Source organism: Hirundo rustica, chromosome 3 (genome assembly GCF_015227805.2).
Source record: "Hirundo rustica isolate bHirRus1 chromosome 3, bHirRus1.pri.v3, whole genome shotgun sequence".
Classification (NCBI taxonomy): Eukaryota; Metazoa; Chordata; class Aves; order Passeriformes; family Hirundinidae; genus Hirundo; species Hirundo rustica.
The window spans coordinates 58936349-58963517 of NC_053452.1; the positions used below are offsets into that span (position 1 = coordinate 58936349).

General features: G+C 36.5%; 1 protein-coding gene across 2 annotated transcripts in view; it reads left to right on the forward strand.

The window, feature by feature from the left end:
• HBS1L (HBS1 like translational GTPase) overlaps positions 1-27169 on the forward strand; it is a 68922-nt gene that overhangs the window by 34780 nt on the left and 6973 nt on the right. For both annotated transcript variants that reach the window (XM_040058306.2, XM_040058304.2), the window contains exons 5-13: positions 8748-8856; positions 16973-17229; positions 17684-17849; positions 18897-19014; positions 21598-21744; positions 22400-22474; positions 23226-23343; positions 23528-23596; positions 26801-26905. In XM_040058306.2, the coding sequence (XP_039914240.1) occupies positions 8748-8856; positions 16973-17229; positions 17684-17849; positions 18897-19014; positions 21598-21744; positions 22400-22474; positions 23226-23343; positions 23528-23596; positions 26801-26905 (1164 nt within the window). The remainder of the gene's footprint in view (positions 1-8747; positions 8857-16972; positions 17230-17683; positions 17850-18896; positions 19015-21597; positions 21745-22399; positions 22475-23225; positions 23344-23527; positions 23597-26800; positions 26906-27169) is intronic.

The window sequence follows — 27169 nt, forward strand, 5'->3', positions numbered from 1 at the left end:
GTTCTGTTCAATTAAGTGACTGGCTGAAGGGGATATCTTTTTAGGGTTATCCTGCCCATAGTGCTGACTCTGCTCTTTACATAACCATTTATGGTAGGAAGTTGCACTTCAGAAATATCAGACTGAGCTTTTTCTAAATCTCAGTGAAAGACAATTCACAGTCATTTAAGAAAAATTCGTTGAGTTAGAAAACACCACCAACGACTTATGGTTGTGAATCTGAGGGGGGAGTGAAGGTGCTGTTACAAAACAACTGCAAATGTCTAATAAATTATTTTTACGGGAGGTCGTATCTTCAGTTACAGATTGAGAATGGGTATTGTTGGCATTGCTAGAGTGCAGAGTAATACACCTCCCACAAATTAGGTTTCAGTAGTTACAGGATGAGTTGTGCTGAGTTACGGTCATGTGAAGGACTGAATTTTAGTCCATTGAACTATAAGCATGTAGGTATGAGAAATATCACAGGGACATCCTTTTGAAAAACTTGGTGGATGAGAAAGTTGTTGTTTTGATTGTTGAGTTCCTATTGGCCTTTTACGCATTTTTTGTATCGGATACATCAAAAGGAGACAGCTGATGTTTGGGTACTCTTGAAAAGAAAACATGCACCATCCCCCAGTAAGCCTTTCTGTACAAGAGATCTCCGTTCTTGTACAGGGGAGGTGTTGGCTTAGTGAAACTGGAGATCCTAAGAGTTCTGCTATAGCATCAGTGCCTGTCTTTCCCCTAACAGATTAACCATGAATGCAAACCAGACTAATTATCCATGTTTCTGGAAAGACTGCACCAGTGGTCTACATATAGAACTGGTCTGTACATTTCTTTGCTGTCATGTGTTGCTTAAGCATAATTTCACAAAAATTGGAATATTATAATAAGTATTCAACTATTGAGACATACAAGTTTAAGTGTGAAAATGCTGAAAGCTCCCAGTTGTAGTAGACACGAGTAAAATCTTTTATATAAAAACATACACTGGTCTCGGAGATGTGTTTCTATGTCAACATTAGATATTCTAAATGAAAATGTACACCATTCCATGTAATGATTGCAGTAAGGAGTCATTGGGAAAAAATAGTTTTAATAAGGTAACATTATTTTTGTGCTGCTTGCAGGCTTGACCATGTGTAATTTAAATAAGATGGCTGGAAAATTCTTACAGGAAGATGTTTGTTTTAGATGGGAAGGACAAGAGAATGCAGCTGTATCTGACTGCTGGGATTCTGTATCATTTGGCTTCATTCGGGGTGGTAATATTGATGGCAAGAGACTTGGTGAGACTCCAGAAATTTTGGCTATGTTTCAGACAGGAAAGAAAATGTGTTGTTGCCTTGTTGTAACACATTCCACTCCATCCACTTAAACCTGATCTAACATCCGTGTGTGTCCTTCTAATCCTCTGACTTACTCAGTTGTGTTCAATTTTTTTGTTGAGTTCATCTTTGTGCCCTGAATGCAGTATTTATTTCCTCATCTCATTCCACATCTTTTATTGCAGTTTCATTTTTTCTACATCAGGATCCTTATCTAGCCATTCTCAGTTTGTTACCTATTTTTCCAATTATTGGCCATTATTATTTTCTGTGTTTGCTCTTTTCCAGACATAGTTTGTATTTTCTTTCAGTTCTGCTCATTTTCTGCTTCCTTTGTTCATTTTAGCTCTGCAAGTAACTTGTCATTGAGCATGTGGCCTCTTACTTTCTCCTTCTCCTTATACACAGTTTTTCCCCAAGTCAGATTATTCATGAATACTTTTTTTTTCCCCATGGTCACTCTGTCTCTCATTTCATCTTCTCTGCTTAACTGGTTTTCATTCTTCTAGTCTTTGTCTGTCCTTAATAATCTGTGTCTTACTGCTTGGCAATTCTCAGTATATGGTTTTCTTCTCTTGCCCTCCAGTTTTGTTTGTTTTTATGATTTATCCAGGACAAATTTATGCCTCCAGTTTATTGATGTGGTAGGAAACTATGGAGACCACAGGAGAGGTACAATTTGAGTTCAGGTGACGCAGTTGTGTCCTGTCTGGACAAAAACAGTTGCAGCAGCTACATACTGAATGTTGATGAAGTGTTTCAGGGATTTAGTTTTTAAAACTTAAGCCGTAAGAGCATGTGCAAACTGTTTGCTAAGGCAAAATCAAAAAGTCAGTCCCAGGCAGGAGCCTCATTTGAACAAGTTTTTGGACTAGAGATGTCAATTTGCTGAAAGCTGCAAACATTGAAAGTAAAGCCAGAGAGGTGAGGAGTGCCAGGTGGCTGTAGCAGGCTGCCAGCCCTTCTGACTGGCTGCTGCACACCCAATTGTTGCAGCTGCATGTAGTGAAGCAAACTGTTTCTGGAACTTCAGTCTAGGGGTAGCAAGTTGTGCTGTATGTGTGTTGTGGATCCCAGAAAACTGGCTCATGATGGAGAGACTCAGGAATGTCACCACTCAAGAACCTGCTGTATCTCTCTTCCCTCTTGCTTTATCAAACCTTAAGAAGAAACAAAAGATAATCTTGTAGTTAGGTGCAAGTGAACATTTTTATTTTCAGCATTTTTCAGTGAAAATGCTACTCCCAGTTTCATGAAAAAAAAAAAAAAATCATATTCACCTTCTGAAACCTTGCAGTGAAGGTAATAGCTAAAACAACGAGACCAAGTTACCTGGAAAGCCCCTGACTGTGGTTTCTATTAGGAAAGAACCTTGCTTTTAAAAAGAAAAAGTTCAGTGTTCCTGTTTGGAGAACTGTTTTCAGTAATATCTTTAGAATGGCTGTGTCTCATCACTGGGTGGTGACTTTGCAAGTTGCCTTTTCTATTATTTTGGACTGTTGCATTATTTTTGGAAGTGCTGTGGATGTTCAGTAACATTCACTTGTATATCCGTAGTAGCATAATGTCATATGGTTTTCTATAACTGGATATTTTGAACTGGTTTAATTTAAATACTAAAGTTTGCATACGGGAGGAATTCTGTAAGTTGAAGCTCTCACATGTGCAGACTTTGTTGCTGCTGTTGCATCAAAAGACATTTAATTGATAGGCTATAGGGGTGACGCACAGTGAATTATATACAGGCAGAATGTTTTAAAGGTTAGGAAGCTGTCTAAATTTAGGACATCTAGGATGTTCTTAGTTCGGTAGTCATGTTATGTACTTGGACTTCAGTGTTGTGATATGTTGATAACACTAATACACAGTACCAGTGCCACTGATGATACAGTGTACTGCATCCCAGTGCAAACTTAACTAAACTGCAAGTTACCACTGTATCCCTACAGCATTTAGACTAGAATTCATGAGTGTCAAATAATTCAGTTTAATTATAAAACCAAAACAAATTATTTTCAGTAGTATATTTCTAATTCGACAAGTTCTGATATTTCCTTATGTTATTTTTTCCCATGTGTTGTGACATTTGAAGAGATAAAAATAAAATTCTACTGTTTTTAAGGCAAATGAAAAAATATTTAAAGGCTTAAAACTCATGAGATTTATGGCATATTTAGAAAATTGTAAACAGTTTGAAGTTTTTCAGATGGGTTATGTGATACGATGGATTTATTAGATATTTATATAAACCCAGATAATGTGGGCAAACAGGTGATAAGTGCTTCTGAGCATGAAATCGTGTGTAATCTACATCTGGTTGACTCACTCATGCGTAGTCCATATTTGAAATATTTTCACAATTATAGTCTTAAAATTAGTTTAAAATCATAGCACAGCATATAGGAAGGGAGGTATTATCTTGAGAGGAGCCTTGGTTAATAATTCTGCTTTTCAGACAGAACTGTGTCTTCTCATGACATGCACCAAACTCAGGACCTGGTGCACAAAACCAGTGCCCTGTTTTCTTTTATGTAGTTGGTGGCTGTTGCTGTATAATCAGCAGACAGAGGTGTAAGTGGCTTGTTTGTGGTTATATAGAAAGTCTGTAGCAGAGGAAAGGATGCAAACCGTATCTTGTAGATTAGAAAGCATGGTGTTGCTTGTGCGGTTTTTTTTTTTCATGGCAGTGCTGGTGTAGACAGCATTAGGAGGATCTGCTTAAGTAACTTCATTCTGCCTATCAAGTGTCAGTTAAATGTAAGATCCTCAGCCCCATTCAAAATTGAAATAGTATGCAGCTGCCTTTAAGTGCGCAACCAATTTTGAAAAGAGAAGAATCAGTATAACCAATAAAAATGTCTAAAGCATGCAAGCGAAAAACTAACTGCAAGCCGCCTGCAGTTAATTGGAACATAATTTCCTTGAATGTGTGATCCTTGGCAAGTGCTTGTATACCATTAGCAGTTGATTTGTGAGTAGACATGGATTTATTTAAATTGGATTGCCATCTGAGAAAGCATAGGCTTGAGACATGTCTCTCTTGACATTTGTCTTTGTTTTTCAGGCTGAATTCAGGCACATGAAACGTTCTGGTTCACTGTATCAGAAACAGGCTTCTCTGTGCAATGGGGTAGTTGAGTGTAAAGTTTCAGTACCAATTTACAGTTTGATGAGTGAAAGACCACTTGGGAGGAGAAGCTTCTTCTGTGTATAGGAATTGAAAGCAGTGGCATTGTTTCTGCTGCTGGAAAGATACGGTCAGTGTGGATTTAAATACCCATGTGCTAGTGTGCATTTCTCCAAATATGTCAATATCCATTTGGTATCAATGCATCTTTCTTGGGAGAGTGGCTGTTTAACAGACTTCTCTTTTCATTCGCCTCTAAGCTACCTGGGAACAGACTAGACTGTCAATCAACTCTTCCATTTACTGAAACCTTCCATACCTCCAACAGAATTAGAGAAAAGATTAATTTCTATCTTCCTGTTATTTTGGTGTTAAGTATGTATATGAACCAAAACTGAAAAAAGGACTTATCAAACCTATTATGTTTGATAATGTAGCCAGAATAATATTTTGATGTTTTTTAAAATACAAATCTTCTAAGGTACTGCTTACAAGCAATTTTAGAAAAGAAATCTGGAGGGAGTTGCTCACAGTAAGGGGAGGTGGTTGACTAAATCTATATACTTTCGGTATTCCGTCTTGAACATCTAGTGAGACTGTCCCAATGTTTTACTTCCTTCCTGCATATGTATTTGTCTATGTCATCATCATCATCTATGTTTATCAGCCTGCAGGTACTTTATTGTGCCATCAGATTTTGGGGTTGTACTGCTAACAATTTTGAAGTTATGTCAGGTGACATTAGTAATATTTTCTGACTGAGACAAAAGTCTTTTAAATCAGAATACCAACTGGCAGTCACAGGAAAGGTAAAAACACAGCCAGGAGTAATAGAAGAGAACTTTGACAAGGTGTCATACCTCCAGTTGTATTGGAGTAATGGCAGTGCAGGCCTGTCTGTTCCCTTTGGTGTTAGGCTGATGCCAGTTTAATACTGAGACAAGGTTCATCAGTACACTTTTAGTTTTGTAGTAGTGTTTGACTTGTACCTACAGTGTGCTTTAGGCAAGGTACTCTGATGTCAGTGCAGTCTAAATATCAAATATCTCTCTGGAAGCTATTTTGCTTGAAATAGGCTGGAAGTTTGGGCTTCTGAACATTCTGAATTGTGAGAATTATCAGGCTGATAAGCCTTTAAGGTTTTACTTTTTTATTTCAAGTTTTAATTTTTATGATTTATAAATGTGTACCATGTGTTTCTGTGGGAGGAAATTTTTTAAATTTTCCTAGTGTTATGTCAATCACTGCATTTACTTGTTGGGATGCACACTTAGATTTACTTCTTGCAGTGCTTAGAGCAGTGAAATGGTAACAAGGTATTGGGACTGCTTTTGTAGTTTGTGAAAGATGTATCTGGTTTTGGTTGGTTTTTTTTTTTAATCTGTACTCTTGATTTAGAAAACTTACTGCCATTGAATCACCTAGGTATGTGAGAATGTCCAAATGGCAGTAGACACAAAGAACTTTATGAAGGCTTTCTTGGCAAAAATCTTTATATCCTTGTAATCCTTTCCCATCAGAAGCTGATTTTCCACAGTTTCTCTTGTCCTAATCAGATTGGGATTACTATTTCTACATTTTTTCTGGGTTTGTAGTACACTGCAGTTGCCATAGGGTACCCTACTTGTAGATTAAGAAGTGTTTTAAGAATTGTATCAGCTTTGTGCATTGATTTCCTTTTAGTTCCAAGGTGCAATTTAAGGATTTGCATGCAATCTGTTAAATGCCGAATAGCTTTTGCTTTGCCTGCTAGAGCAGATAAGAATTTATCACTCACTTTTCTCCGGTTCCCTACAGATTAGATAATAAAGTATACTCCTTTCCCAGCTTTCTGTCCTTTGTAATGAAGCCATAATTATTAATCTTTAATGGCGCCTGCAATGCATAAAAGACAGACTCAGTCCTTATCTCAAATGTGCTGCTTGATTTTATTGTACTTGGTTATAAAAACATTGAAGGCAGAAAATTGTATTTGATGCTTCTATCAGTAGTGTTACTAATAATTCTTGCCTTGCCTTTTCATCTGTTTGAATGTCGCCATTCTGGGATTATTTCTATGATTTGATTTGTCTTTATATGATCCCAGTCTGCTTCCTTACTCCACCTGTGCTTTAGTATTTATTTATTTATATAATTATTTCGTATTGTTACTTAAAAAACTGAAGTGTATCTATAAATAAAGAACCACCCAAACTGTCACCTTTAATGGTATATTATTTTACTTTCTCTTGTTCTTTGTGATTTCAGTTTTGTGTCTTCTTTCAACTTGTCATGTTTCCTAAATTCTAGTTTTAAAGGTTTTTTTGTCTCAAATATTTCATTTGTTGAATGTATTTAGTCTCCTTGTACAATTTAACTTTGAGTCTGTGTAAAGCACAGCAGCATTATTTTTACAGAATAAAGCTTAATTTTGAAATTGGTTAGAGAAGATAAAACCTTTGACTTTCAGGGTAATAGATTGCAAGTTATTTTTGTCTTTTAGCTAACCTCATTTCAATTTAATTGTGTTTTTTGTAATTATTAATTCCTTGTAGTCAGATTTCAAACGTGGTATTTTCTAAGAATTCAGGTTTCAAATGATATGCAAAGCATTTGTGTTTACCTGTCAGTTCAAAATGATGTCTGCTTGAAAATTGTTACATTTGATGCAGAAAAGTACAAAAGTAATGTAAATTATACTGTAACTTAAGTGTTTACTTGTTAAAAAAATGCTATAGGTGATCTGTTTAAGAGCTTGAAGATGAACTACAATTTTTGTGCTTAACGAGTAGTCCCTGTCCAGTGAGAATTTTATATTCTGAATATTTATATTTGTTTGTTACATGATTTGAGATTCTTGTAAGCCATGCTTTCTGTTGTTGCCTTTATTTCTCTTCCTTTTGTTTCTTATTTGTATGCAACTATTAATAAACTACATACAGACTACTTCTTCCAGAGATCTGCAGGTGGCATATAAATAAAATGAGTATCAGCAGATAAGAGGACAAATGACAGATATGAAGACCAAGTCATCAGATAAATAAGAATGTCTCCATCTATATTGTGATTGTTTGCCTTTTTTGGTTTGCTGTTGTAGACATCTGTGGTATTCTGTTTCCTTGCCTGAAATCTTCAGCAGCCTTGACCGCAACCATTTGTGTAACCTGCAAACCAAGTGATCTTGTGGTTTAAAGGTGTAGCCATCATGCTTTGGAAGGAAGTGCAGCATTAACATAAATGAGTAGGACCAAATGGCTCCAACAGTTCTTCCTAATGTACTCTGTCTAAAGTACTTGAAAGAGTAACTTGATATTCACTCAGCTCTTGAGTATCCAAATTGGTCTAATACTGGAGGAGCAGTGGCATTTTTCTGGTTTTCAGATAAACTTGTAGGTAAAACGTGTTTAAAAATTGCAGCTTAATTCTGAATTTGGGTTATTATTTTGCTTTGTCACATGTGTAACATTCTTCAGAACACGGTGTGCAGCAGCTGTCACAAATGATGTAACACAGGAAGTCTTCTTCCTTGAAGGAAGAAGGTATCCTAACATAATAACAAGAGAACTGTGTAAAGAAAATGGCTAGTTTACTTCTTTTATATAGACTCCTCCTCTGCAGAGTAAATAATTTATCTTTTTTTTTTTTTACAGCTTGATAAGAAACTAATAGCACTGTAGTTTCACAAAATGAAGAATGAACTTTAATTGTGTTTTCATTTTAGTTATGGTACAAGTTAATACCCTTAAGTAATTAAGTTACTCAGTTCTGGTAATTCTAAATAACCTTGAAATAAACTAGCTTTGGAGTATTGCTTGGCTTCTTGAGTATAATTCAGTACAAAACAATTCTGTTTTCAGGTTTCAGGGAGGGCCTTGCAGCCCACACGTAGCTGGTACTGCTGCTAGCATTCCCTGAGGTGGACATATTTGTTTTTTGCTTTACAATGTTAACAGTGTTAAGGCAAAAGAAAAACTCTAAAGAAGTATTAATCCAATCATCTAGTGAGCAACTGCAAACTATTTCTTTACCTCGTATTGCATGAAATGCTTCTGGCATCCTGCAGAGCTGCTTCTAGTAAAGCTCTTGCAAAGTGTAGGCGTCATGTGAATGCTTGGATATAGAGGTGAGATTTTCACAATAGATCTAACTGTAGATTATTTTGATTAATTATGTAATATATTTGCGTAAGACACCGAAATGTGAGAGTTGCTCATGAAGGACTGGTATTGTTGGGTTGGAGAGAAGTAATGGGACTTATTAAACTTTATATTTAATACCTGTTAGTCACAACCTTAAGTTCAAACTTACTTTTTGTTTGTTACTAGGAAAAACAAGGGATTCCCAGTCAGCCAGAACGGAATCTGAAATTGTGCCAAAAATTACCAAAATGACAGTGTCTGGAAAGAAACAATCTATGGGATTTGAAGTTCCATGGTAAGCCAAGCCCTCATACATCAAGGTACATCAGCAGCTCTTCTTTCAGACTGATGCACCTGTAGCAAGTTTTCTTCTTTTTTTTTTTTTCTATTTTTCACAGCAGTTTTAAGTGTAACTCTTCAGAACTAACCATCTCAGCTTCTTGTTTGACTCAGAATTACTTTCAGAAGATGGTACCTCACGTTTTGAGTTTAACAAATCCTTTCACTATGAATAGTGCATAGAGATATCAGGTCGTCAGATTCTTTAAACATCCGCTTCATAGAATACTGAACTTTCTTGGTGTTCGTTTATTTTAAATTTAGTTCTCTAAGTGGAATTATGAAATCAATAAAGCTTAACTGTAATTGCTTGTTCTTCAAAGGAAGTAATATATTTAAGAATAGGTGATGGGGAAAACAATCACTTATGGCTAAACCTTGCCTTCCTCTGCAGCTTTTATTAACTTTAACAGGTGTCCAGGGTACAACTGTTGCAGAGTTCGGTCCTACTTGTGCTATAGCTAAATTAGAGTGATTCTAATTTTATCCTGACTTGGAACTGTTGAGGGGGATGTCTCAGGAGAGCAAAAAGACAGACATCTGAATCAGACTCTACCTATAGCAATCGCTAGCAGTGAATAGTTAAAGAAATATGTAAGGACAGGGCATGTATGTTGGGAATATGGTCCATGAAATATCATTGTGTAGTGTTCTGTGGCTCCCCACAGTTTTTATTTAGTTTTTGGTTTTATCTGTTTCTATTAAGAATGTATTTTTCTTACTTAGATACCTTTATTCTCTTTTGAACCCACTCTTAAAATAGCCATCTAATGTGTGGCAAGAAATTCCATAGTACGTCCTGAGGTCAAGAAATTCTCAAGTGTTTAAGTGCCAGCATCCCAACTTCATCCTGCAGTGTTTGTAGTTCTGATCTGGAAAGCATTTTTGGGAGTAAGAGGGCAGCATAGTCTTTTTCTTACAGTATCTTGTGCGTGTTTGATAACCGAGTGGAAAGCAAGCAGCTTCTTCTACTTAAGCACATTTAATACAAGGTATGAAGCTGATGTCATTATTCCTTTAAGCTGCTAAATGTCACTGCTAAAAGACATCATCTTCATTCAATCTCCTTAAACGCAATAAGCTCCAAATGAAAATTTTCTGGGACTTTCAAAATATTTTGTCTGTAATGTTTGAAATTTGCAATATATAAAAGAAGCGTAATTTTTTTTTTTTTTTTTTTTGCTTGCTGTCTACTAATCTGTCACTCTGGGTTTGACAACTGGACTCATGAAGGTCCAGGCACCTTCATCTCTTCTGTTCTTATTAAACTTCTTAGAAATGGAGTTTTCCATGGGGACTTTTGTATAATTTAATTTGGATAGAAGCTTAGAAAAAGAAAGGAATATTAGGTGAGTGAAGAAGATCTGCCAGCTAATTTTAAGTAGTTGTGATTGATTTATTTTTAAAATGGTAATAATGGCTATTTAAAACGTTTGTTTCTAAAAAAGAGCAAATACAGAATTTTATATCTCTGATACTTACTTAGCATGTGTGCCTGTTCCACAGGGAAGGAGGAGATAAAGAAGTATGCTTCCTCATCTGTAGGCTAAAGTAATTCTTTGGTAGGCTGGTGATGACTCAATCTCTGATGAAAGGTGGTTGTCTCCAGCATGGTTCTCAGCCATTCTGCTTCTTTTCAGGGACACTGACATGGTTTGTATCATGCTTGCTTACAGTTTAGAGTCAGAAAAAAGATCAAGCCTCTGGGTAAATCCTTTAGATAAATCCTTAATATTGCTCTTGTGAGACCCCCATTTGGACTACTGCATTCAATTCTGGGCTTCTTAGCACAGGAAGGACATGGACCCGTTGGAATGGGCCCAAAGGAGGCCACCAAGATTAATATTAGAGGGATGAAGCACCTCTCCTATGAAAACAGCCTATGAGAAAGCTGAGGTTGCTCAGTCTGAAGAAGAGAATGCTTTGGGGTGACCTTAGCACAGCTTTCCCGTACCTAAAGGGAGTATATAAGAAAGTTGGGGATAGACATTTTAGGAGGGCTTGTTCTGAGACAAAGGGTGTAATGGTTTTAAACTGCAAGGGAGTCTAGATCGAATGTAAGGAAGAAGTTTTTTTACAATGAGAGTGTTAAAACACTGGAACAGGTTCTCCAAAGAAGGTGGTGGATGTCCCACCCATGGAAACTTTCAAAATCAGACTGGACCAGGCTCTGATCAACCTGATCTAGTTGAAGATGTCCCTGCTCATTGCAGGGGAGTTAGACTAGATGACCTTTAAGGACCCCTTTTAACCTAAACTATTCTGTCATTCTGTGATTGTGAAGATGGTTTTTAATTTATCTCACTTAGTGGTACTGCTGAAATACTAATTGAAAACAAGCTTCTTTTTACTGTAGAATTTGGATATGCATTAGACATTTATCTTTAAGTGGGAGGAATAGGTAAGAAGTGAAATTATTTGTAAAAGAGCATGAGATTTGGAGCACAGCCAATCAATGGATATGGAAGAAGATATGATTTAAATGGTAAAGTTAGCAGCATGTCTTAAAGACCCCTTCTTCAAGAAGTCTGATGAGGGCCTCCTTTCTTCTTTTGTCTAAAGACTGCTGTGGAGGCACTGCCAAGGCCTTTGACCTTGACTTCATAGAAGCAGAGAATCATCTATTACTAAACTTGAAAAACAAAACAAAACGTGAGCCTCCATCTCAATTCAATGAGTATTATGGTTGGTTTTTTCTTTTGCTGTTACCTTCTGGATTAATGGCAGAATGAGGATAACCTGTTGAGGAAGAGAAGAAATCTGTGTTTATTAATACCTAAGAAAGACTTGTTCCTTTTACTCTTTTCGTAACTTCTTTATATTCTTGTTTCATTGTTAATTTAGTGCAGGGTGTTTATAATAGTATAGCTTTTTAAGTACCTAGTTTATGTCACTGACCAAAAGCACCAGTATAAATTACTCAAAGCCTTCTAAATGGATTCTAAAACACCTATAACTGTTCCCCCTACTTATACCCCCAGATATTTGTATGGTGTTGGTGCAGATACTATTAGAAGAAAATTGTATGGTACATATGAACTAGTTTTTGTTATTACCCATATGGGATCTTAAAGGTAATTTTTGGACCACGTTTTTAAAAGCAGCAGCCTTGCATTAGCAAAAAACCCCATTCTTTGACTAACTATTCAGTCTGTGATTCAGTCTTCTTATGAGGTATAACCTCATATTAAACAGTGAATCTTATTTGAAATGGATGGATTATTAGAAGTCCAATTATTAATTGCTTTGAGTATTGATTGCCTTTGTTGCTGGGTATTAGTGGGATTGCCTACAGAAAATGGAGTTTGCTGGTAAACTGATGCTCTAGCAAAACAGTTTACTGGCTTTTTCTTTCTGTTAAGTAATAAAGAAAGCCAGAAGTTGTGACCAAAAAAGGGTTGATTATTTTAACTACTCTGACCAATATTTTGTAATTAATAATTTTGAAAGGGGAAATAAATGTAGACATTTCTGTAATGACTGTAAGTACTGCGAAAGAGTCGGTTGTGTAAAAATAATTCGCTCAGCATCCAGAACAGAAGATTGAAAATAATGTTTAAAGGCTAAATTCTGAGGAGTTAATATTGAGCAGGTGAGCTTTCAGGTTCCTCTTTGAATGCATGGTGGTGTAAACCTTTCAATACTTGTGGGAGATTGAATGCCTTCTAGCATGTCTTATAACAACGTATGTTGCATTTACTAATATTCCCAGAAAACAGTAATGTTACCATAACATTTTAGTCAGTTTACTGTTATAGTCCTTGTTGGCAAGACAGCATAGGAAGTTTCTGGCCTGGCAGTTTTAATTTTGACTAAATGGTGGTCCTTGCCAGGCTTTGGTTTGTCTGCTGATTTGCAAAACAGCTGTGATAGGCTATTTTGACATTTGCACCTGAATTGCTGATGGTCAAGCTTTCTTGAGTACATCATCTCAATGTGCATGCAAGGTTCATAATAGTTCTGTCCTTTCATAGAAGTTGAGTTGCATAATCAATCAATGGCTCCATGTTACCAGGTAGCTGTGGTTAGCAAACTGAGACTGCTTTTGATAGTTCATCAAGTTCTCAAACAATGAGGCAAGCAATGGTTTAGGAAGTACTCTTCCTCCAGTATGAGTTTTTCTTCATATGATAGTTGCCATGGCTCAGACCAAGCTGGAACTTTGCTACCAAAGATGCTCTCTAGTGCGCTAGGTTATATTCTCAAGTGCCTGCACTAGTGCCACACTAGGGCTGCCTTCTGACAGGAATTTTCAGTTCAGTAATTTTGAAAAATCTTGTGGGAAGAGGCTAGCTGAAGAGCATTTCCAATGTTCATTAATTTTGTTTATTGGCTGACAGAAATGGAGCTCCTTTGCTTTTTCTGAGCCATTTTCAAACTTTCAATAAACTCATCTGGTCACCATGAAGCGTAACTAACTGTTAGGGTCTTATTGTTACATTTCTCTTCATGTACTTTTGTGAGACTGGAATTTAATCTGCCCACTTTCCTGTTTAGGTACCTAGCAATAAACTTGCTCTCCCTTTCCCTGACACTGGTCAGCAAAAAGCTGAATTGTGTTACTAGGGATACTCTGTAAGTAGAATGTCCCTAATAACATACGCTCTGTCCATTCTGATGTTTCTTTTCTGAAATGGCAAGTCTAGGTTTATTGTGGCACAAGTTGTTTCCAGGTTTCCAAAACACAGTAATATCTGAAGCTTTTAAACTCTAGCAGTGTACAGACTGTTCAAATACTGTATCCTTGAAAGAGTAGCAAGGCCTAATGATGCCTGGAGCCTTGTTTCACTCGTTTGTATCTAGCACTTTTTCTATGCACCACACAAAATAAAAGCTATTTGGCAGCCTTAAGCAGTAGTGGATGCAGTAAAAGGTATGTAAGAATGAGAGCGTACTTACTCTCTCTGGCAATAACCATGGTTCTTTCAGGTGCTGTAATTAGTATGAATTCTACCACAACAACTCCATCCTGTTTTGGGGAATCCTTACTGACGTAGGCTTTGGCCTGCAAGAAGATCTTGGCATCTGGGATTAGAAAAAGAATCATTACCTAGTTTAACAAAATAAAATTTAGAGACTTAACAAATAACCTCTCTTTGAAAATACACTCTTGTCTGCTAATAGGCTGATGTGACAATGCTTGAATATATTTTAGAAAGCCATAGAAAAATATGAGAGCTATGTTTTTGGGTCAACATTACTTTCAGCTTCATCTAAATAACTGCCTTTTTATTTTTTTTTCACTTTCAAAAATTTGGTTTGGGAAGAAATGCAGACACTGAAAAGGAGAGAAAACTCTTGCCAGCTATAAAGGCTGCTTTGATATGACTTCTTATACAAATAGTTTTCTCCAGAACTTCAAACATTAGACTTTCAAGGAAGAAAACTTGATACCAATGTAAAATACCATATTTGCATTTCAGCGTGACCTTTGCATATTGGCACTAGTCCTGGTACTTCAATGTGAATATGCTAGATAGTATGCTGAGACTGAACTGAAGTTTGCCTGAAAAAAGGGAAAAAGATGGAAGAGTCTTAATCTCGATGAAAGTTGTCTAATGCAAATTAATTGGTAATATATGAGGCTCTCTTAAATGATTGAGACAAAAATTATTTGGTGTACTTTACATCATTCAGATGATTTTTAATACCTTATTAAAATATGTAGAAAACTTTGTTACCACAGTACTCTGTATATTTACCCTCTTATCAACATGATTGTTTCCAGTCTGTTTTCATGAAGTAAAATTTCCCTGCAGAGACATTGGAGAAAATAATTCTTTTGCCATTCCAAAGTAGATTTTCAGCTAAAACGTAATATATTTTTTAAGGAATTTTAAAGACAGAGCCTTCTGTTCAGCCTTATAGAAATGCACTTACCTTTTCCAGTAAAAGAAAGCATAAATAGTTGTAGTGTATTTTTTCTCTGTGGAATAATTCATGTGTAATCAACTTTCTTCATTGCTATGTGTAAAGCAATGATGACCTACTATTGTTTTGGTTTTAGAGAATCAAATGTTACAAAGGTTATTCAGCTTGTCAAGCTGCAGTGCTGTCTGTAACATTGGAGCAATAGCTGGTGATCCAGAACAGTTGGCTTTGTAGTGTGAATTCTAGAATGTCAAGATTCTGTGACCTAAAGGCAGTAGTTTGATAAAAACTTGTTTTTCTCCTACAAGTTGTTTAGAATATTTCAATAGAGTAACTTCTTTTTAGAAAGGACTGTAACACAAAAAATATAAATAGACCTCATACATCTGTATTTTATTTAAATCAAATAGACTTTATACAGAATTGCCTATCCATCAGAAGCACAGGTACCATCTGTACCTCTGCAACCATTACGGCTGGCATAAAACAATTTGTTTGTTTAGTTAATTTGGGAAGCATGCCTGGGTATCCAGCTTTGAGGTAAAAACCTGACCTTGGGAGCCAGTTTTGGAACTGTAGCCAAAAAAAAAGAGTATTGGAATTTCTGCTTTGGTCTCACAATCAAGAGAAAAACTTGGCTTTGGGCCTTATGAAAAAGTGTCAAAATCAATCAGTCTGCTGCAGTACTGATAACACAGGTGGGTTCTGAAACTGGGGGGAAGAAGGGGGAACCATAAAATGTCCCATGTTACTTAGTGCTGTAATGAGAGGCTAAATTTGCGTTTGATCTGAACATTTATAACGTTTAATTTTTTAGATCATAACTCTTCAATAGCTATGTTTAGTAGACTAACATGTTCAGACTCTTGTTCCATGAGATCTGTGTAATGGAAAGGGATGAATGCAATGCAAATACTCCTGTGCAGACAGAAAATAAGAAATGATGTCAAATAAAAGCTGAGATGTTACAATGTGGGATTCGAAAGTACCAAAACAAATTGTTTTGTTTGTAGAAGTTGAAAATATTAAAACTGGATAGTTAATTGTGGCATGTAAACAGAAAGTGGAGAGTGAAGATCTCACTGTGGATGTGGAAACACTGGCTCTGAGAGCCTGCATGAACCTGTTCCAGAGAAAACAGTCTGCAGCATGATGGTACTGAAATTGAACGGATTTCCAGTTTTCCAGGGGAAGAAAGTTCTTCCCCTTGGATAAAATTTTAAATGCAGTGTTTTGTCGGGATTTTATTTTACTGTATAATCAGTGGTTTGTATATTGACATTTGGTAGAATGTTGGCAGACCTGTAATAACTGCTTCTGTTACTGTCTTGTTTCTTACGTTAGTGCCTCACTGTGCACCTCTGTCAGGCAGTAAAAAAGCTTTTGCCGTCTTTAAAATGTTACTTAATATTTGTTTTTAGTGATCATCTTTGCTATGACAGGCGGAGAATAATATTGTACATTCTCTGAAAGCTTCTGTAAATCAGAAAAATGTGTTCATTTACAAAATGTAGATAAAAAGATAGAGTGTAAGAAAATTATATATTTAGGATTACTTACCATTAGGATTAGTATGGTGATTTGTGGGAGAACAGGGTGTTAGAAGAAGGGAGTTTGAGAATCCAAATCTCTCTAGTCATGGGTGTCTTGTTTGATGCATGGAACAAATTTTTTCAATGTTGATAAATCTTAACATCTGTTATAGTTCTATATAAGCATTGCACTTTAAATTGTGGCTTACATGTGGCTTAATATCAACCCTTTATGTTATATTGCTGTTCTCACAATAAAACATTACTATGTTCTGTAGTAATGATACTGTACATGGAAACTGTTTCAGGATATGCCCTTCAAAGTTGACTTGGGCTCTTAGTTCAGAGGAACCTGCTCTGTGGTTGTTCTGCATAATTGTCCTTTCCTTTTTCTGTGAAAGGAAGAGTCTATGGAAAGCTTCTTTATCTGTTTATCTATTTTACAAGGTTTCTTCTTATCTGGCTTTTGTAAACAGTGCTTTTCAGACAAGATGTTCAGGGCTGGTATCTGTGCAGTTTTTATGCAGCTGCTTATCAGTTCCACCTTAATGGGCTTATCACATACTCCTTGGGGCTTACCATGATAGTGAAGGGAAAGCTCAATTTCTGTCCCCTAGTTGTATGTCTTCTTTTCCATTTGCATTCTTTGTGTTTTCTTTTTTCCCCCAGTGCGCTTGCTGAGGAAAATGGCCACCCTAATACACCTCAGAAAGGGCTGTTACCTGAAGACGCCAGTGTGGCTTCTGCGGTACTGGAGGCTGTCTCAAAATCTACTCTTTCACCCCAAGTAGTGCAGGTTTCAGAAGACCAGAATATGGTGCCTACTCCAGCAAAAAAGTCAAGCAAGGCAAGACCACAAATAGATGTGAAAGCGGAGTTGGAGAAGAGACAAGGAGGAAAGCAACTGCTGAATTTGGTGGTAATAGGTAATACTGTTAAATTACATTTCTGACAAACATAAAGTTTAAAAACTGTATTGATTGAATCTGGAAGTGATAGAGTAGCAAAACTGTCCTCACTCCAGGGAAGGGAAATATCTTGCATTCTGTATTTCTTGGAGGGAGAATGTTCAGCTGACTTTTATTTGGACAGTAAGGTTGACTTAGCATCCCTTTGAGCATACAGAACGTGCTTGGTTTGGTTTCATTGTTGTAATGTGTTGTGTTTAGCATGAATTTGGAGGTGCTTTATGGCTGTCATGCTATCTGGCTGTTACAATAAACTGTCTTCTTGTGCCTCTGTCTCACAGGACTATGAAGTCCTGTCAATTACAGAAGCATTATCAATACATGTGATGTTCGTATGTTTAGTATATTTATTGTGCTATACCTAAATTGCATAAATGAATAAAATTGCTGTGATATTTATTTTCTTCCACAGGACATGTTGATGCAGGCAAAAGTACTTTAATGGGTCATTTGCTCTACCTTTTGGGAAATGTAAACAAAAGAACTATGCACAAATATGAACAGGAATCTAAAAAGGCTGGTAAAGCTTCATTTGCCTATGCATGGGTCTTGGATGAAACTGGTGAAGAAAGAGAAAGGTATAAATATATTTTGATGGGAGTTACCTTTTTTTCTGTGAAAGAACAGCATTTGTTAGAAAATATTAGTCTGATAAACTAAGCATTAAAATGTCAGTTCATCACATGTGACCTATATTACTTTTAGAATAAAATCTACAAATTAATTAAATTAACAATTATATTTGTAGGCTTTACGGAAGGCATTTATTAATTTGAAATATGGAATTTAAAATTACATTTTTATATTGAAGAAGTGAGTTTTCTGAATGGGTGTTTCTGATTGATTATATTTTCTCTTTGCTCTGAGTTTTTAATTTTTGAAAAATACTTTCTGGAGTCATCTGTAAATGTTTGAGATTTTTGGGAGCTTATTTTGTTATTATTGAGATTTTTTGGTGATTGGAAGTAGCATACTAAAAGTATCTGCTACTACAAGATGTTTTGTCCCTTGAAAGTTGCTGTCTGTCTTGATTGTCCTAAAAGGGAGATGCAGATGACTAACTCAGATACAGACGTGTGTACTGTAGGTGTTTGCATTTGATGAGATGGATCCTATCCTGTGTGTCACGCAGAACATGTGGAGGTTAGCGAGATGTGGAACCGAATCCACATGTGTTGCGGTCCTTCCTTGGTAATCAGGAGTTCTGCCTGTGGATCTTTGTGTAACTGTGTCTCTATAATCCTGTACCACCTATTTTTTTTTTTTTTTTAACTTAGCTATGTTTCTCTTACTCTGATACTTTTTTCTGAATATCAAAAGTATAGTTAGTAGTGATTTAAATAGGCAGTTCAGTTTTCATGTTCTTGCTGTGCTTTTTGGGACACAGTCTGTGGGTGCATGGTAGTACTGGGAATTCCTGGTATTTTCTTCATGACTGGATTTACTAAAAAGCAGCTCTAGAAGTCTGCTCTTCCACCACGCGGGTATCCCTATGGTGAAGGCTTAAATCAGTGAAAGATATGAAGTGTATAATTTCATGGTTGTGTTTTTAATAGCTTATTTTATATCTCTGTGAAGTTTTAAAGCAGTTTTTAATGGTACATTGCATGTATGCTTTGTTTAAGGGGAGTGACAATGGATGTGGGTATGACCAAATTTGAGACACCAACTAAAGTAATTACACTGATGGATGCTCCAGGCCACAAAGACTTCATTCCAAATATGATCACCGGAGCTGCACAGGTAAAGATGGTTTAAAATGCTTTTTCCAATATCAGTATTATTTGTAACTTCTTAAACTTTTTTCTTTTAAAATCTGAGATGGACTGGAATGGAATCACTGATGGTGTTAACCTATCTTTGCGTTTTCTAAACTTGAAACATAATGTGTTTGTTAAACATTAAAGGCTTTATTTTTGATGCTAACATTTGGGAGGAGGGTTTTATTATGCAAGTAATTTAATAGTTGCAGTTCGATAAAATCATATTTGAGCTTAGAAAGCTATTCAGATATGATACATGTTTACTCAGTGAGTATCTCAGTGAAAGTCATGTTGTAGGTTAAGATTTTAAGTGATTTTGAGCTAAAATGAAAAGGATTTATAGGTCAAGCAAAACACATTTTTCTGCTTTACAATGTATTTTTTAGAGGATGAGAAAACAGCTAAAATTTATACAGAATGCATCTATCTTGTCAAGAGGATATTTGTAGAGACTGCATGCTACTTGTTTTAGGAACAGTAGGTGAAGTCAAAAGCATTGGACACTACACATTGAATTCAGTATAGCACTTAGTAGTCTCCTATAGATTAGTTATTTGTGGAAATAATACCTCAGAGGTAGGGGGAAAATAACATAGTTACATGATATAAAAGGAGTAAATTTCTTTTTTTTTATTATTTTTTTTCACTTAAAGGCACCCTTCTTTAAATAATTGATTCTCCAAAGTAGAGCTTTAATCAATTATCTTTTTCAAAGCTAAGCTGTGCATATGTTTTTGCTTTGTGAGTGTCATAACTGTCTGAAATACGGGTTATATCTTAAGATCTTTGTTGAGTACTTGGATGAGTACTGCTAGTATGATCTTACAGATAGAGAACTGCACTGTAGGGAGACTGGTTTGTTCTGAGTTCTGCTGTGGCTCTGAAGCAGAGCCTGGGTGAGAATTTAGACCTTGTGACCCAGTGGTTAGGCTGCAGAATAGTCAGAAGTTTGGAAATTATGGTGTAGTGCTTATACAGCCATCTCTATGTGACAGAATATGTGTTGTAGCAATTTTGAGTTTTAAAATTAGAAGTGAGTCTTTAGTTTCAGAGCAGTGGAAAATGTTGACTCAGATGTGCTATTTCTTTACAATTGTTGTTTAAATAGTTTTTTTCTTTTGGGGGAAAAGTAACATAGGCAGAAGTATTAAGAGAAGGGTTGCAGATCCCCCAGAAATTGTGTAAGTTCAGCAGAAGACAAGGCTGACTGAATAAAGCTTTGTATCTCTGTGTTCCAGCTGTCAGGGTGATGAGGGGCTGGTCTGTTCAGGAGCCTGTTAAGGTATCACTGAAATTTTGCCACTTTCAGTTGCCTGTTAGAGTAGGCTCAGTGTTGAAGCAATGGCTGGAAATGGCTTTAGTGCCTTTTTATTGTGGAGAATGCTGTTAGGAGGTGAATCCCCAACTGCTACTATGCAAAATGCAAATCAGCCTTATCAAGGCTAGCATCTGGCCCTTGATGCACATTCAGTAAGTCCTGAGGTACTGTTTTTGTAATTTATGAATTAGAAAATGCAGGATGTCTTTTAAGAAGTTTGCTGCAATGCACTTCTGAGGCTGGGAGCTCTGAGGAAATTCATCAGTCATCCTTTTCCCATTCTCACACTCCTGCCATCTCTGAGCTGTGGGGATTTCATGCCTAGGACGAGGTGAGGGAAATTCAGAGTCAGGACTCTGTTCATTTTCCTAGAATTCTGAAGCATAAGCATTTAAGGAAAGGGAGAAAGTACCACGTTTTCTTCTCTCTTTCTATTATGTCCATCTCCTGAGTCCTCTGAAATTGTCTTACACCTGCCTGTTGACACCAGTACCTTTGTTGTTCACATCTGTTGTCACCGCTTAGTACATGATGATGATCTAACTGGCAATTACTCACCAAAGCAGGAAAAGTACGAGAAATATTAGCAGCATTTAAGGCTAACAGTAAGATCTGTGTTTTTCCCAGTGCTTACATGCTGTCTTTTTGTAGGCTATATACTCTTAATGCTTTGGCAGAGAGTTTGTCTAGGTGGTAAAATTGGCTACTCTGTCTTTGCCACCTTGTGATTTTGGCATGCTCCAATGTGTTGAGTGGACTGTGAAGCATTCACATCCATCATAGAGTCAACTGTACAGTACAACTGGTTGTTTCAGCTGTATAATGTGGTGGTTTTTTTGTAATTTTTGCAGCTGCTCACTAAGAAGGTGTACAGACTGAGGCAGGAAGAACTGGACATTGTGCTCATACATTGTGTATTCTTCTGAGCATAGGCTGTTTTTGTTTAGATCTGTGCAGCATCCACAGTGGGTAGATTGAAGGGGACAGGTTCCTCAAACCAGCAGTCGTCCAGTGTTTAACTAGGAGGTGCTGGTTTATGACATAAGATGACATAAAGCCATAATATCTCACAAATGTGGGTATGATACGGGTGGGACTGTGTAGTTTCAATTACATTTGGAGGAGATCAGGATTCCTCCTGTGTAAAATATGTTTTGTGTGAAATGTTACTGATTGAGGTATTTACCCAGATTATTTCCACCTCTTAACCACTTTTAATTGGGTTTTTTTTCCCTTATAATGTAGGCTGATGTGGCAATTTTGGTTGTGGATGCCAGCAGAGGAGAATTTGAGGCAGGCTTTGAGACGGGTGGACAAACTCGAGAACATGGATTATTAGTGCGCTCTCTTGGAGTGACACAGTTGGCCGTTGCAGTCAATAAAATGGACCAGGTACACGTTTAGTCTCTTCATTTAAGTGAAGGGCTTCTGTCTAGATTTGTGGATATTAATTTTAAGAATCTGTAATGTGAAACTAATAATAAGGCATTGTTTCTTTGCTTTTCAGCTCTGTCCCTTGTGTTTAGAGTTTACTATGCCATTCTTTTTATTTATGGGTCTATTTTCAAAGTACACAGAAGGTTAAATTTGGTGCTAAAATGAGCAGGGATCCCTTTTGTACTTGTGGAAATATCACATCAACAGTTGATCTCAGTGGCGTCTGTAAGATCGTCTTGGTGGTCATTCAGGTCAAGACCTCAGTAGTTTTATTTAAATGTGTAAATTGTGTTAGAGATTACTATTTATGTTTTAAGGTACTACTGTGTTGAATATATCTTGCTGAATCTGAATGTTATGTAAACTTAAAAAAAGTTACTGTTGAAATGAAAAAGGCTTTTGATTTCAGTGGTGTGTTGTTTGTGATCAGTAATTTCTAATGTGTATGCTCTTATATATTCAAGTATGAATGCACCTGGAAATCTCATGTTTATAGAGACATATCTGTTTCTACTACAGAATTGATGACCTGCAGCTGTATGTTCACGTCATGGTTAAAAATCTATAATTTTATTATCACATAATAATCTGTGCTTTATTTTTATTTTAGGTCAATTGGCAACAGGAAAGATTTCAGGAAATTACAAGTAAACTTGGCCAATTTCTTAAGCAAGCTGGATTTAAGGTAATATATTTGTGAGACTTTTGTTGCTTTGTTCAAGTTTTTGGGTGGGATGAGCTTTTTCTACAGTCAAGTTATTTTGTGTCACTTTCCTGCACATAATGTAGCAGATTCCTTTTCTTCCTGGTAGAGTGACATTGAGCCCTACATAAGAGTGTCACTTCTTTAATACTCCGTGTCATCGTCTTTGTTTAGGTCTGTTGAATCTTTGGGGTACTCAGATCACTTGTAGTTTCTTGGGATTGTTGTCTACAGAGCAGAAGAGACCAAGAGTGGTCTGTCTTAATGTTTGGGATTACGTGAATGACAGTGGAGAGTTTTATATTGGAGCAGGTGTCAGCGTGGATTATGAGCTCATGAGAACCCTCCTCTCATGTTTTCTCATTTCCAGCTACTATTCATTTGTACTGGCTGTGGTTTTCCTGCAATCCCTATGCATAAAGCAGCAATTCAAACCAAAGTTTTGCCTGTCAAACATGGAAGAGTTTGTTACCTGAACTCAGTTTCTAGTTACCAGCATTGATACCATCGTATTTAGGTACCTCCAACTCTGTTGGGGCAGAGTGATCAGGCAAGAGGTATCCACAAAGGAAATGGATCCACTGAGTAGCCTGCCTTCTCCAGGGGAAATACGAATGTGACAACTATTCTTTTAAAGTTTAGATGTATGACATTGAAAAAGATGCACCTCTTGCTTTTGCTAGAAGATCCTGTTGTTAATATATGCTTCATATCTGTTTGTTTTCTTTATTAGGAATCAGATGTGGCTTATATCCCAACAAGTGGCCTTGGTGGTGAAAATCTAGTCACAAGGGGTCAGTCAAGTGACCTCACACAATGGTATAAAGGAAACTGTTTGTTAGAGCAAATTGGTATGTGCAATTCTCCTCATTTAAAATAATACATCTTAGTCCTGTGTGTGTTAAAACTTTAATTTTGGGGAAAACGTGAGACAAAGTCATTGGATTGCAATATAATTAATTTCTCTAACTGGGAAGTTGCTGAGATAGGTATTACATACAGACATTCTAAAAGATCTTATCAATTTATTTGCAGATTCTTTCAAGCCACCACAGAGATCAGTGGATAAACCATTTAGACTGTGTGTTGCTGATGTTTTTAAAGGTTGGTTGTTTTTATAATATTTTTACCATAATGTCACCGATATTTAACACAAGTGTTAAAAAATGCTGTTAAAATAAGACTTAAAGTTGAGAACTTCATGCGTAGTCCTGGACCAGAATAGTACATTTTCAAGTACTATTCCTTGCCAAATTTTAAATAGTACTGCTGAAGGTGAAACACACTGGAAAGAAATTGAGGAAGCTGATCTGCATGGCCAGTTATTTGTCTGTGTAATGAGTTCATGGCTCTGTGGGACAGAATGTGGGGCTTTCCCAAACTGGTTCTGCTGGACTAAATCAATATTTCTCAAACTTTTTATGAGGATGGCTTTGGGCTTTTTTGCTTTCCAGTCCTAGATTTTAATTTGCTTTCCAGTCCTAGATTTTAAACAAGTTTGTCTTGTTCCTTTTCTGTTCATTGTTGTAGTTCTGAATAATTATACATTCATTAATTTTTGTATAAAAATTTAGGTAGGTGTGGTGGAAGAAAATAGTGATGGTGGTGAGACTGTTACAACCAGCCAAGGATTTAAGGCAGTGAGCTATTCCCTAGCATTAATAAAGATAGGAAGAGCAAGAACTATAACTAGTTCTTATTTTGATTGTCTGGAGAAAATAGACTGCCTTGATCCTGTAAGGTTTTCATGGTAAACTTGTTATTTTTTCTTCCATTTAGTAACTTACAATTGCAGATAACTTAGAAGAAATAAGGCTTCTAGACTCATCCCATTTGGAACATTCTGTAGGTCCCTTGAGAAATGCTGCAATATAAATGACAGCATTATTTGAACTGTTGTAAATATTAAGAAATTTTTGCTTTCTATTTAGGGTGTTTATATGGGAGGTACAAAAAAATCATATCAAAATAGTGATTGTAAATAGTTTAGACCTGGAAATACCAGGTTTGTGCAATTTTCATGTGGGCCTTTAAGAAAACACTAGATATTGTGCATACTCTTGGTTAACTGATTTAACTTAAGCCATAGTGCTAAGTATTGAAAACTTGTATGGGAATTTACCCTAGTGTGGTACCACTGGTTTTGTCATCTATGCCATCTCTGTGTTTTTCTTTTTTAATTTCGTGAGCTGTGGGAAAGCGTGTTAGGATTATTGATTGAGATCTTTCAAAATAATATCACAGCTTTTCAGCTGCAATAATCATTTTTGGGTTGAGCACAGTTTCACAAAATGAGCAATTTTGACTACATCTATTTTGCTAAAATATGCAAAAAAATAATGACTTTGGAAGGTACTCAATTTACATATAGAGGGTTTATCACTAAATGTGGCCTTTTAGGTGTTTTTTAGGCTATTTTTTCTTATGTTATGATCTCAAAACTTAATTAACTTTGATGTCATCAGAGGAAGTAGCTGCAGATAGAAGTACATAAAGCAACAGTTGTTCTCAGCTCTGTTCCAGTACCTGTGCATGCTCAGGAGGAGGTGTCCATAGAAGTGTGTAGAAAGTGAGAGTGCTGAGTGTACTTCTACATAGTTTGGAAAACCCCTTTCTCTATTAAGACTCCTCACATATATGATTCATCTGTCTCAGCCAGCTTTTAGCTGTTATCCTCCACAGTCTCCTAATATTCATTCTCTCCAGGCAAACTATCTCCTGATCTGAGAGATCCGTGTAAATCCCTTCACTGCTGCATCAGTCCCCACTTACCATATTATAATTCTGTCCAGGTTATGACTGATATGACCCTAAAATGCCTTCTCCACCAACCAAATCCTGAGGACAAAGAACATGTCCTGGCAGAACCCAAATAGCATGATGCAGAGAAATTGGGCCATTTTTTATGCCCTGATTCTGTCCCCTACTGTCCATTTTGCACGTGTGCTGATTTCAGGGGGATCTGAAGGAGCTTGACACTTTTTGGGAAGCAATCAGCGTGGGAGTTGGTGAAGCTTCAAAGACCACGTTGGTCTACCGAGCCAGACCTGGTAATGATGTGAACAAAAGATAAATGGTTCTCGACTGTGCTTGGGAGTGGTTGAGAACCTGGAATCACAAGGGCTTGCCGAGCCAACTTCGGGTTGTTTTGTGTACTGTATTGAGGTAGTGTGTAACGTGACTTGAGTATTCTTTTTCTAGCCAGTACCAGCTTTGACAGTTTTCTGTTTGACAATTGGTGTCATCTGTTCATTGCCTGTGTTTCATCTCATTTGCTGGAATGAATAGAGGAAAATTAGCATGTAGGCATACTGGTAATATTTTTCCAGTTAGAAAGATGGAAGCATTCATTACATAGGAGCATTCATAAGTATCTGTGATGAATGCAAAGAGCAAGTCAGTAGTAAGTGACCTCAAGATTTGAGATCAAGTTGTTCTTTGAAATTCAGCTTCAAATTCAGCTTTTAATTTAATGTGAGACACAAAATACTAAGATGCTTGCTTGTATCGCTGAATTCTGATGTTCAGCAAAAGATTATTTGTTGTTCGTGTGGATACTGAAAATGTCATTGCAGAATCAGTTCAGAGAGTTCTTTTTAAACACACCTGCAAACACATGCTAAGAAGATGAGGCATTTGTTAAGGTGTATGTGCATAAATGTGCATGTGCAGCATATCTGTAGAAAGTAACTGGCGTATCATTCAAATGATGAACAGACTGCTAGGACATTGAAGATGAAAACTTTGCTGAACTTTTATTCAGAAATACTTAAATCATCTTCAGTTACAGTAGTTTCTTATATCAAATAGAACTAGAATCATTCTTTGACATTTCCAGGAGTAAAAATGATATACAGAGAGAGTATGTAGGATTCTGACTCAGTTAAACAGTAAATGGCATAGGAATTTGCACCTGTATGCATGAGAATTATTATGAGAGGTCTTTCATATTCCTTTTATCTGTAATTATAGTGAGAAAATGCTGAATTAAATAATATTGCTAGAAATTAAGGGGCTTAGTCTAATACTGAAAAAACTAAAAAATATTTCTTTATGTACCTACATTTGTTTAAAGAATAATATTTCTTCCTTAGTTCTGAAAAACATAAGATCTAGAGGTTTTGAATTTAATGTTTCGTTTTCATTATGATGCACAGCTGGCTAACTTGCAAGTACTGAACACTGCTGAGAAGGAAAAAAGTCTTCATTATGTTAAAAACTTGTCTATGCATTGGTGAAGGACTAGCTTCTGATGGGAAACTGACTGTATTATGAAGTGTTTTGAAATTGTTGCTATGTTTATTACAGACCAAGGTTCAGGATTTTGTGTGACTGGTAAAATAGAAGCAGGCTTTATTCAGGTTGGAGAACGACTTCTGGCAATGCCTCCCAATGAAACTTGCACTGCAAAAGGTACAGTCTTCAGAAGCATGTTTACTTTCAGGTCAATACTGGGCTAGAAACAGTTACTGAAATGGTAACAGACTGTCAAACTGATACTAACTGTCAAACATAAATTGTGAAAGCATAAAACGAATTTCTTTAGATGTGACTGTGTCTGTATAAATATGTCTGTGAAGAGTATGTGAAAACTTGCATGCTTTTTTTTTTTTTTTACTGTATCAGATAATCCAAATGTTGTAGCCTTGTGGCTTTTGACATTGTTTTATGAAGAGC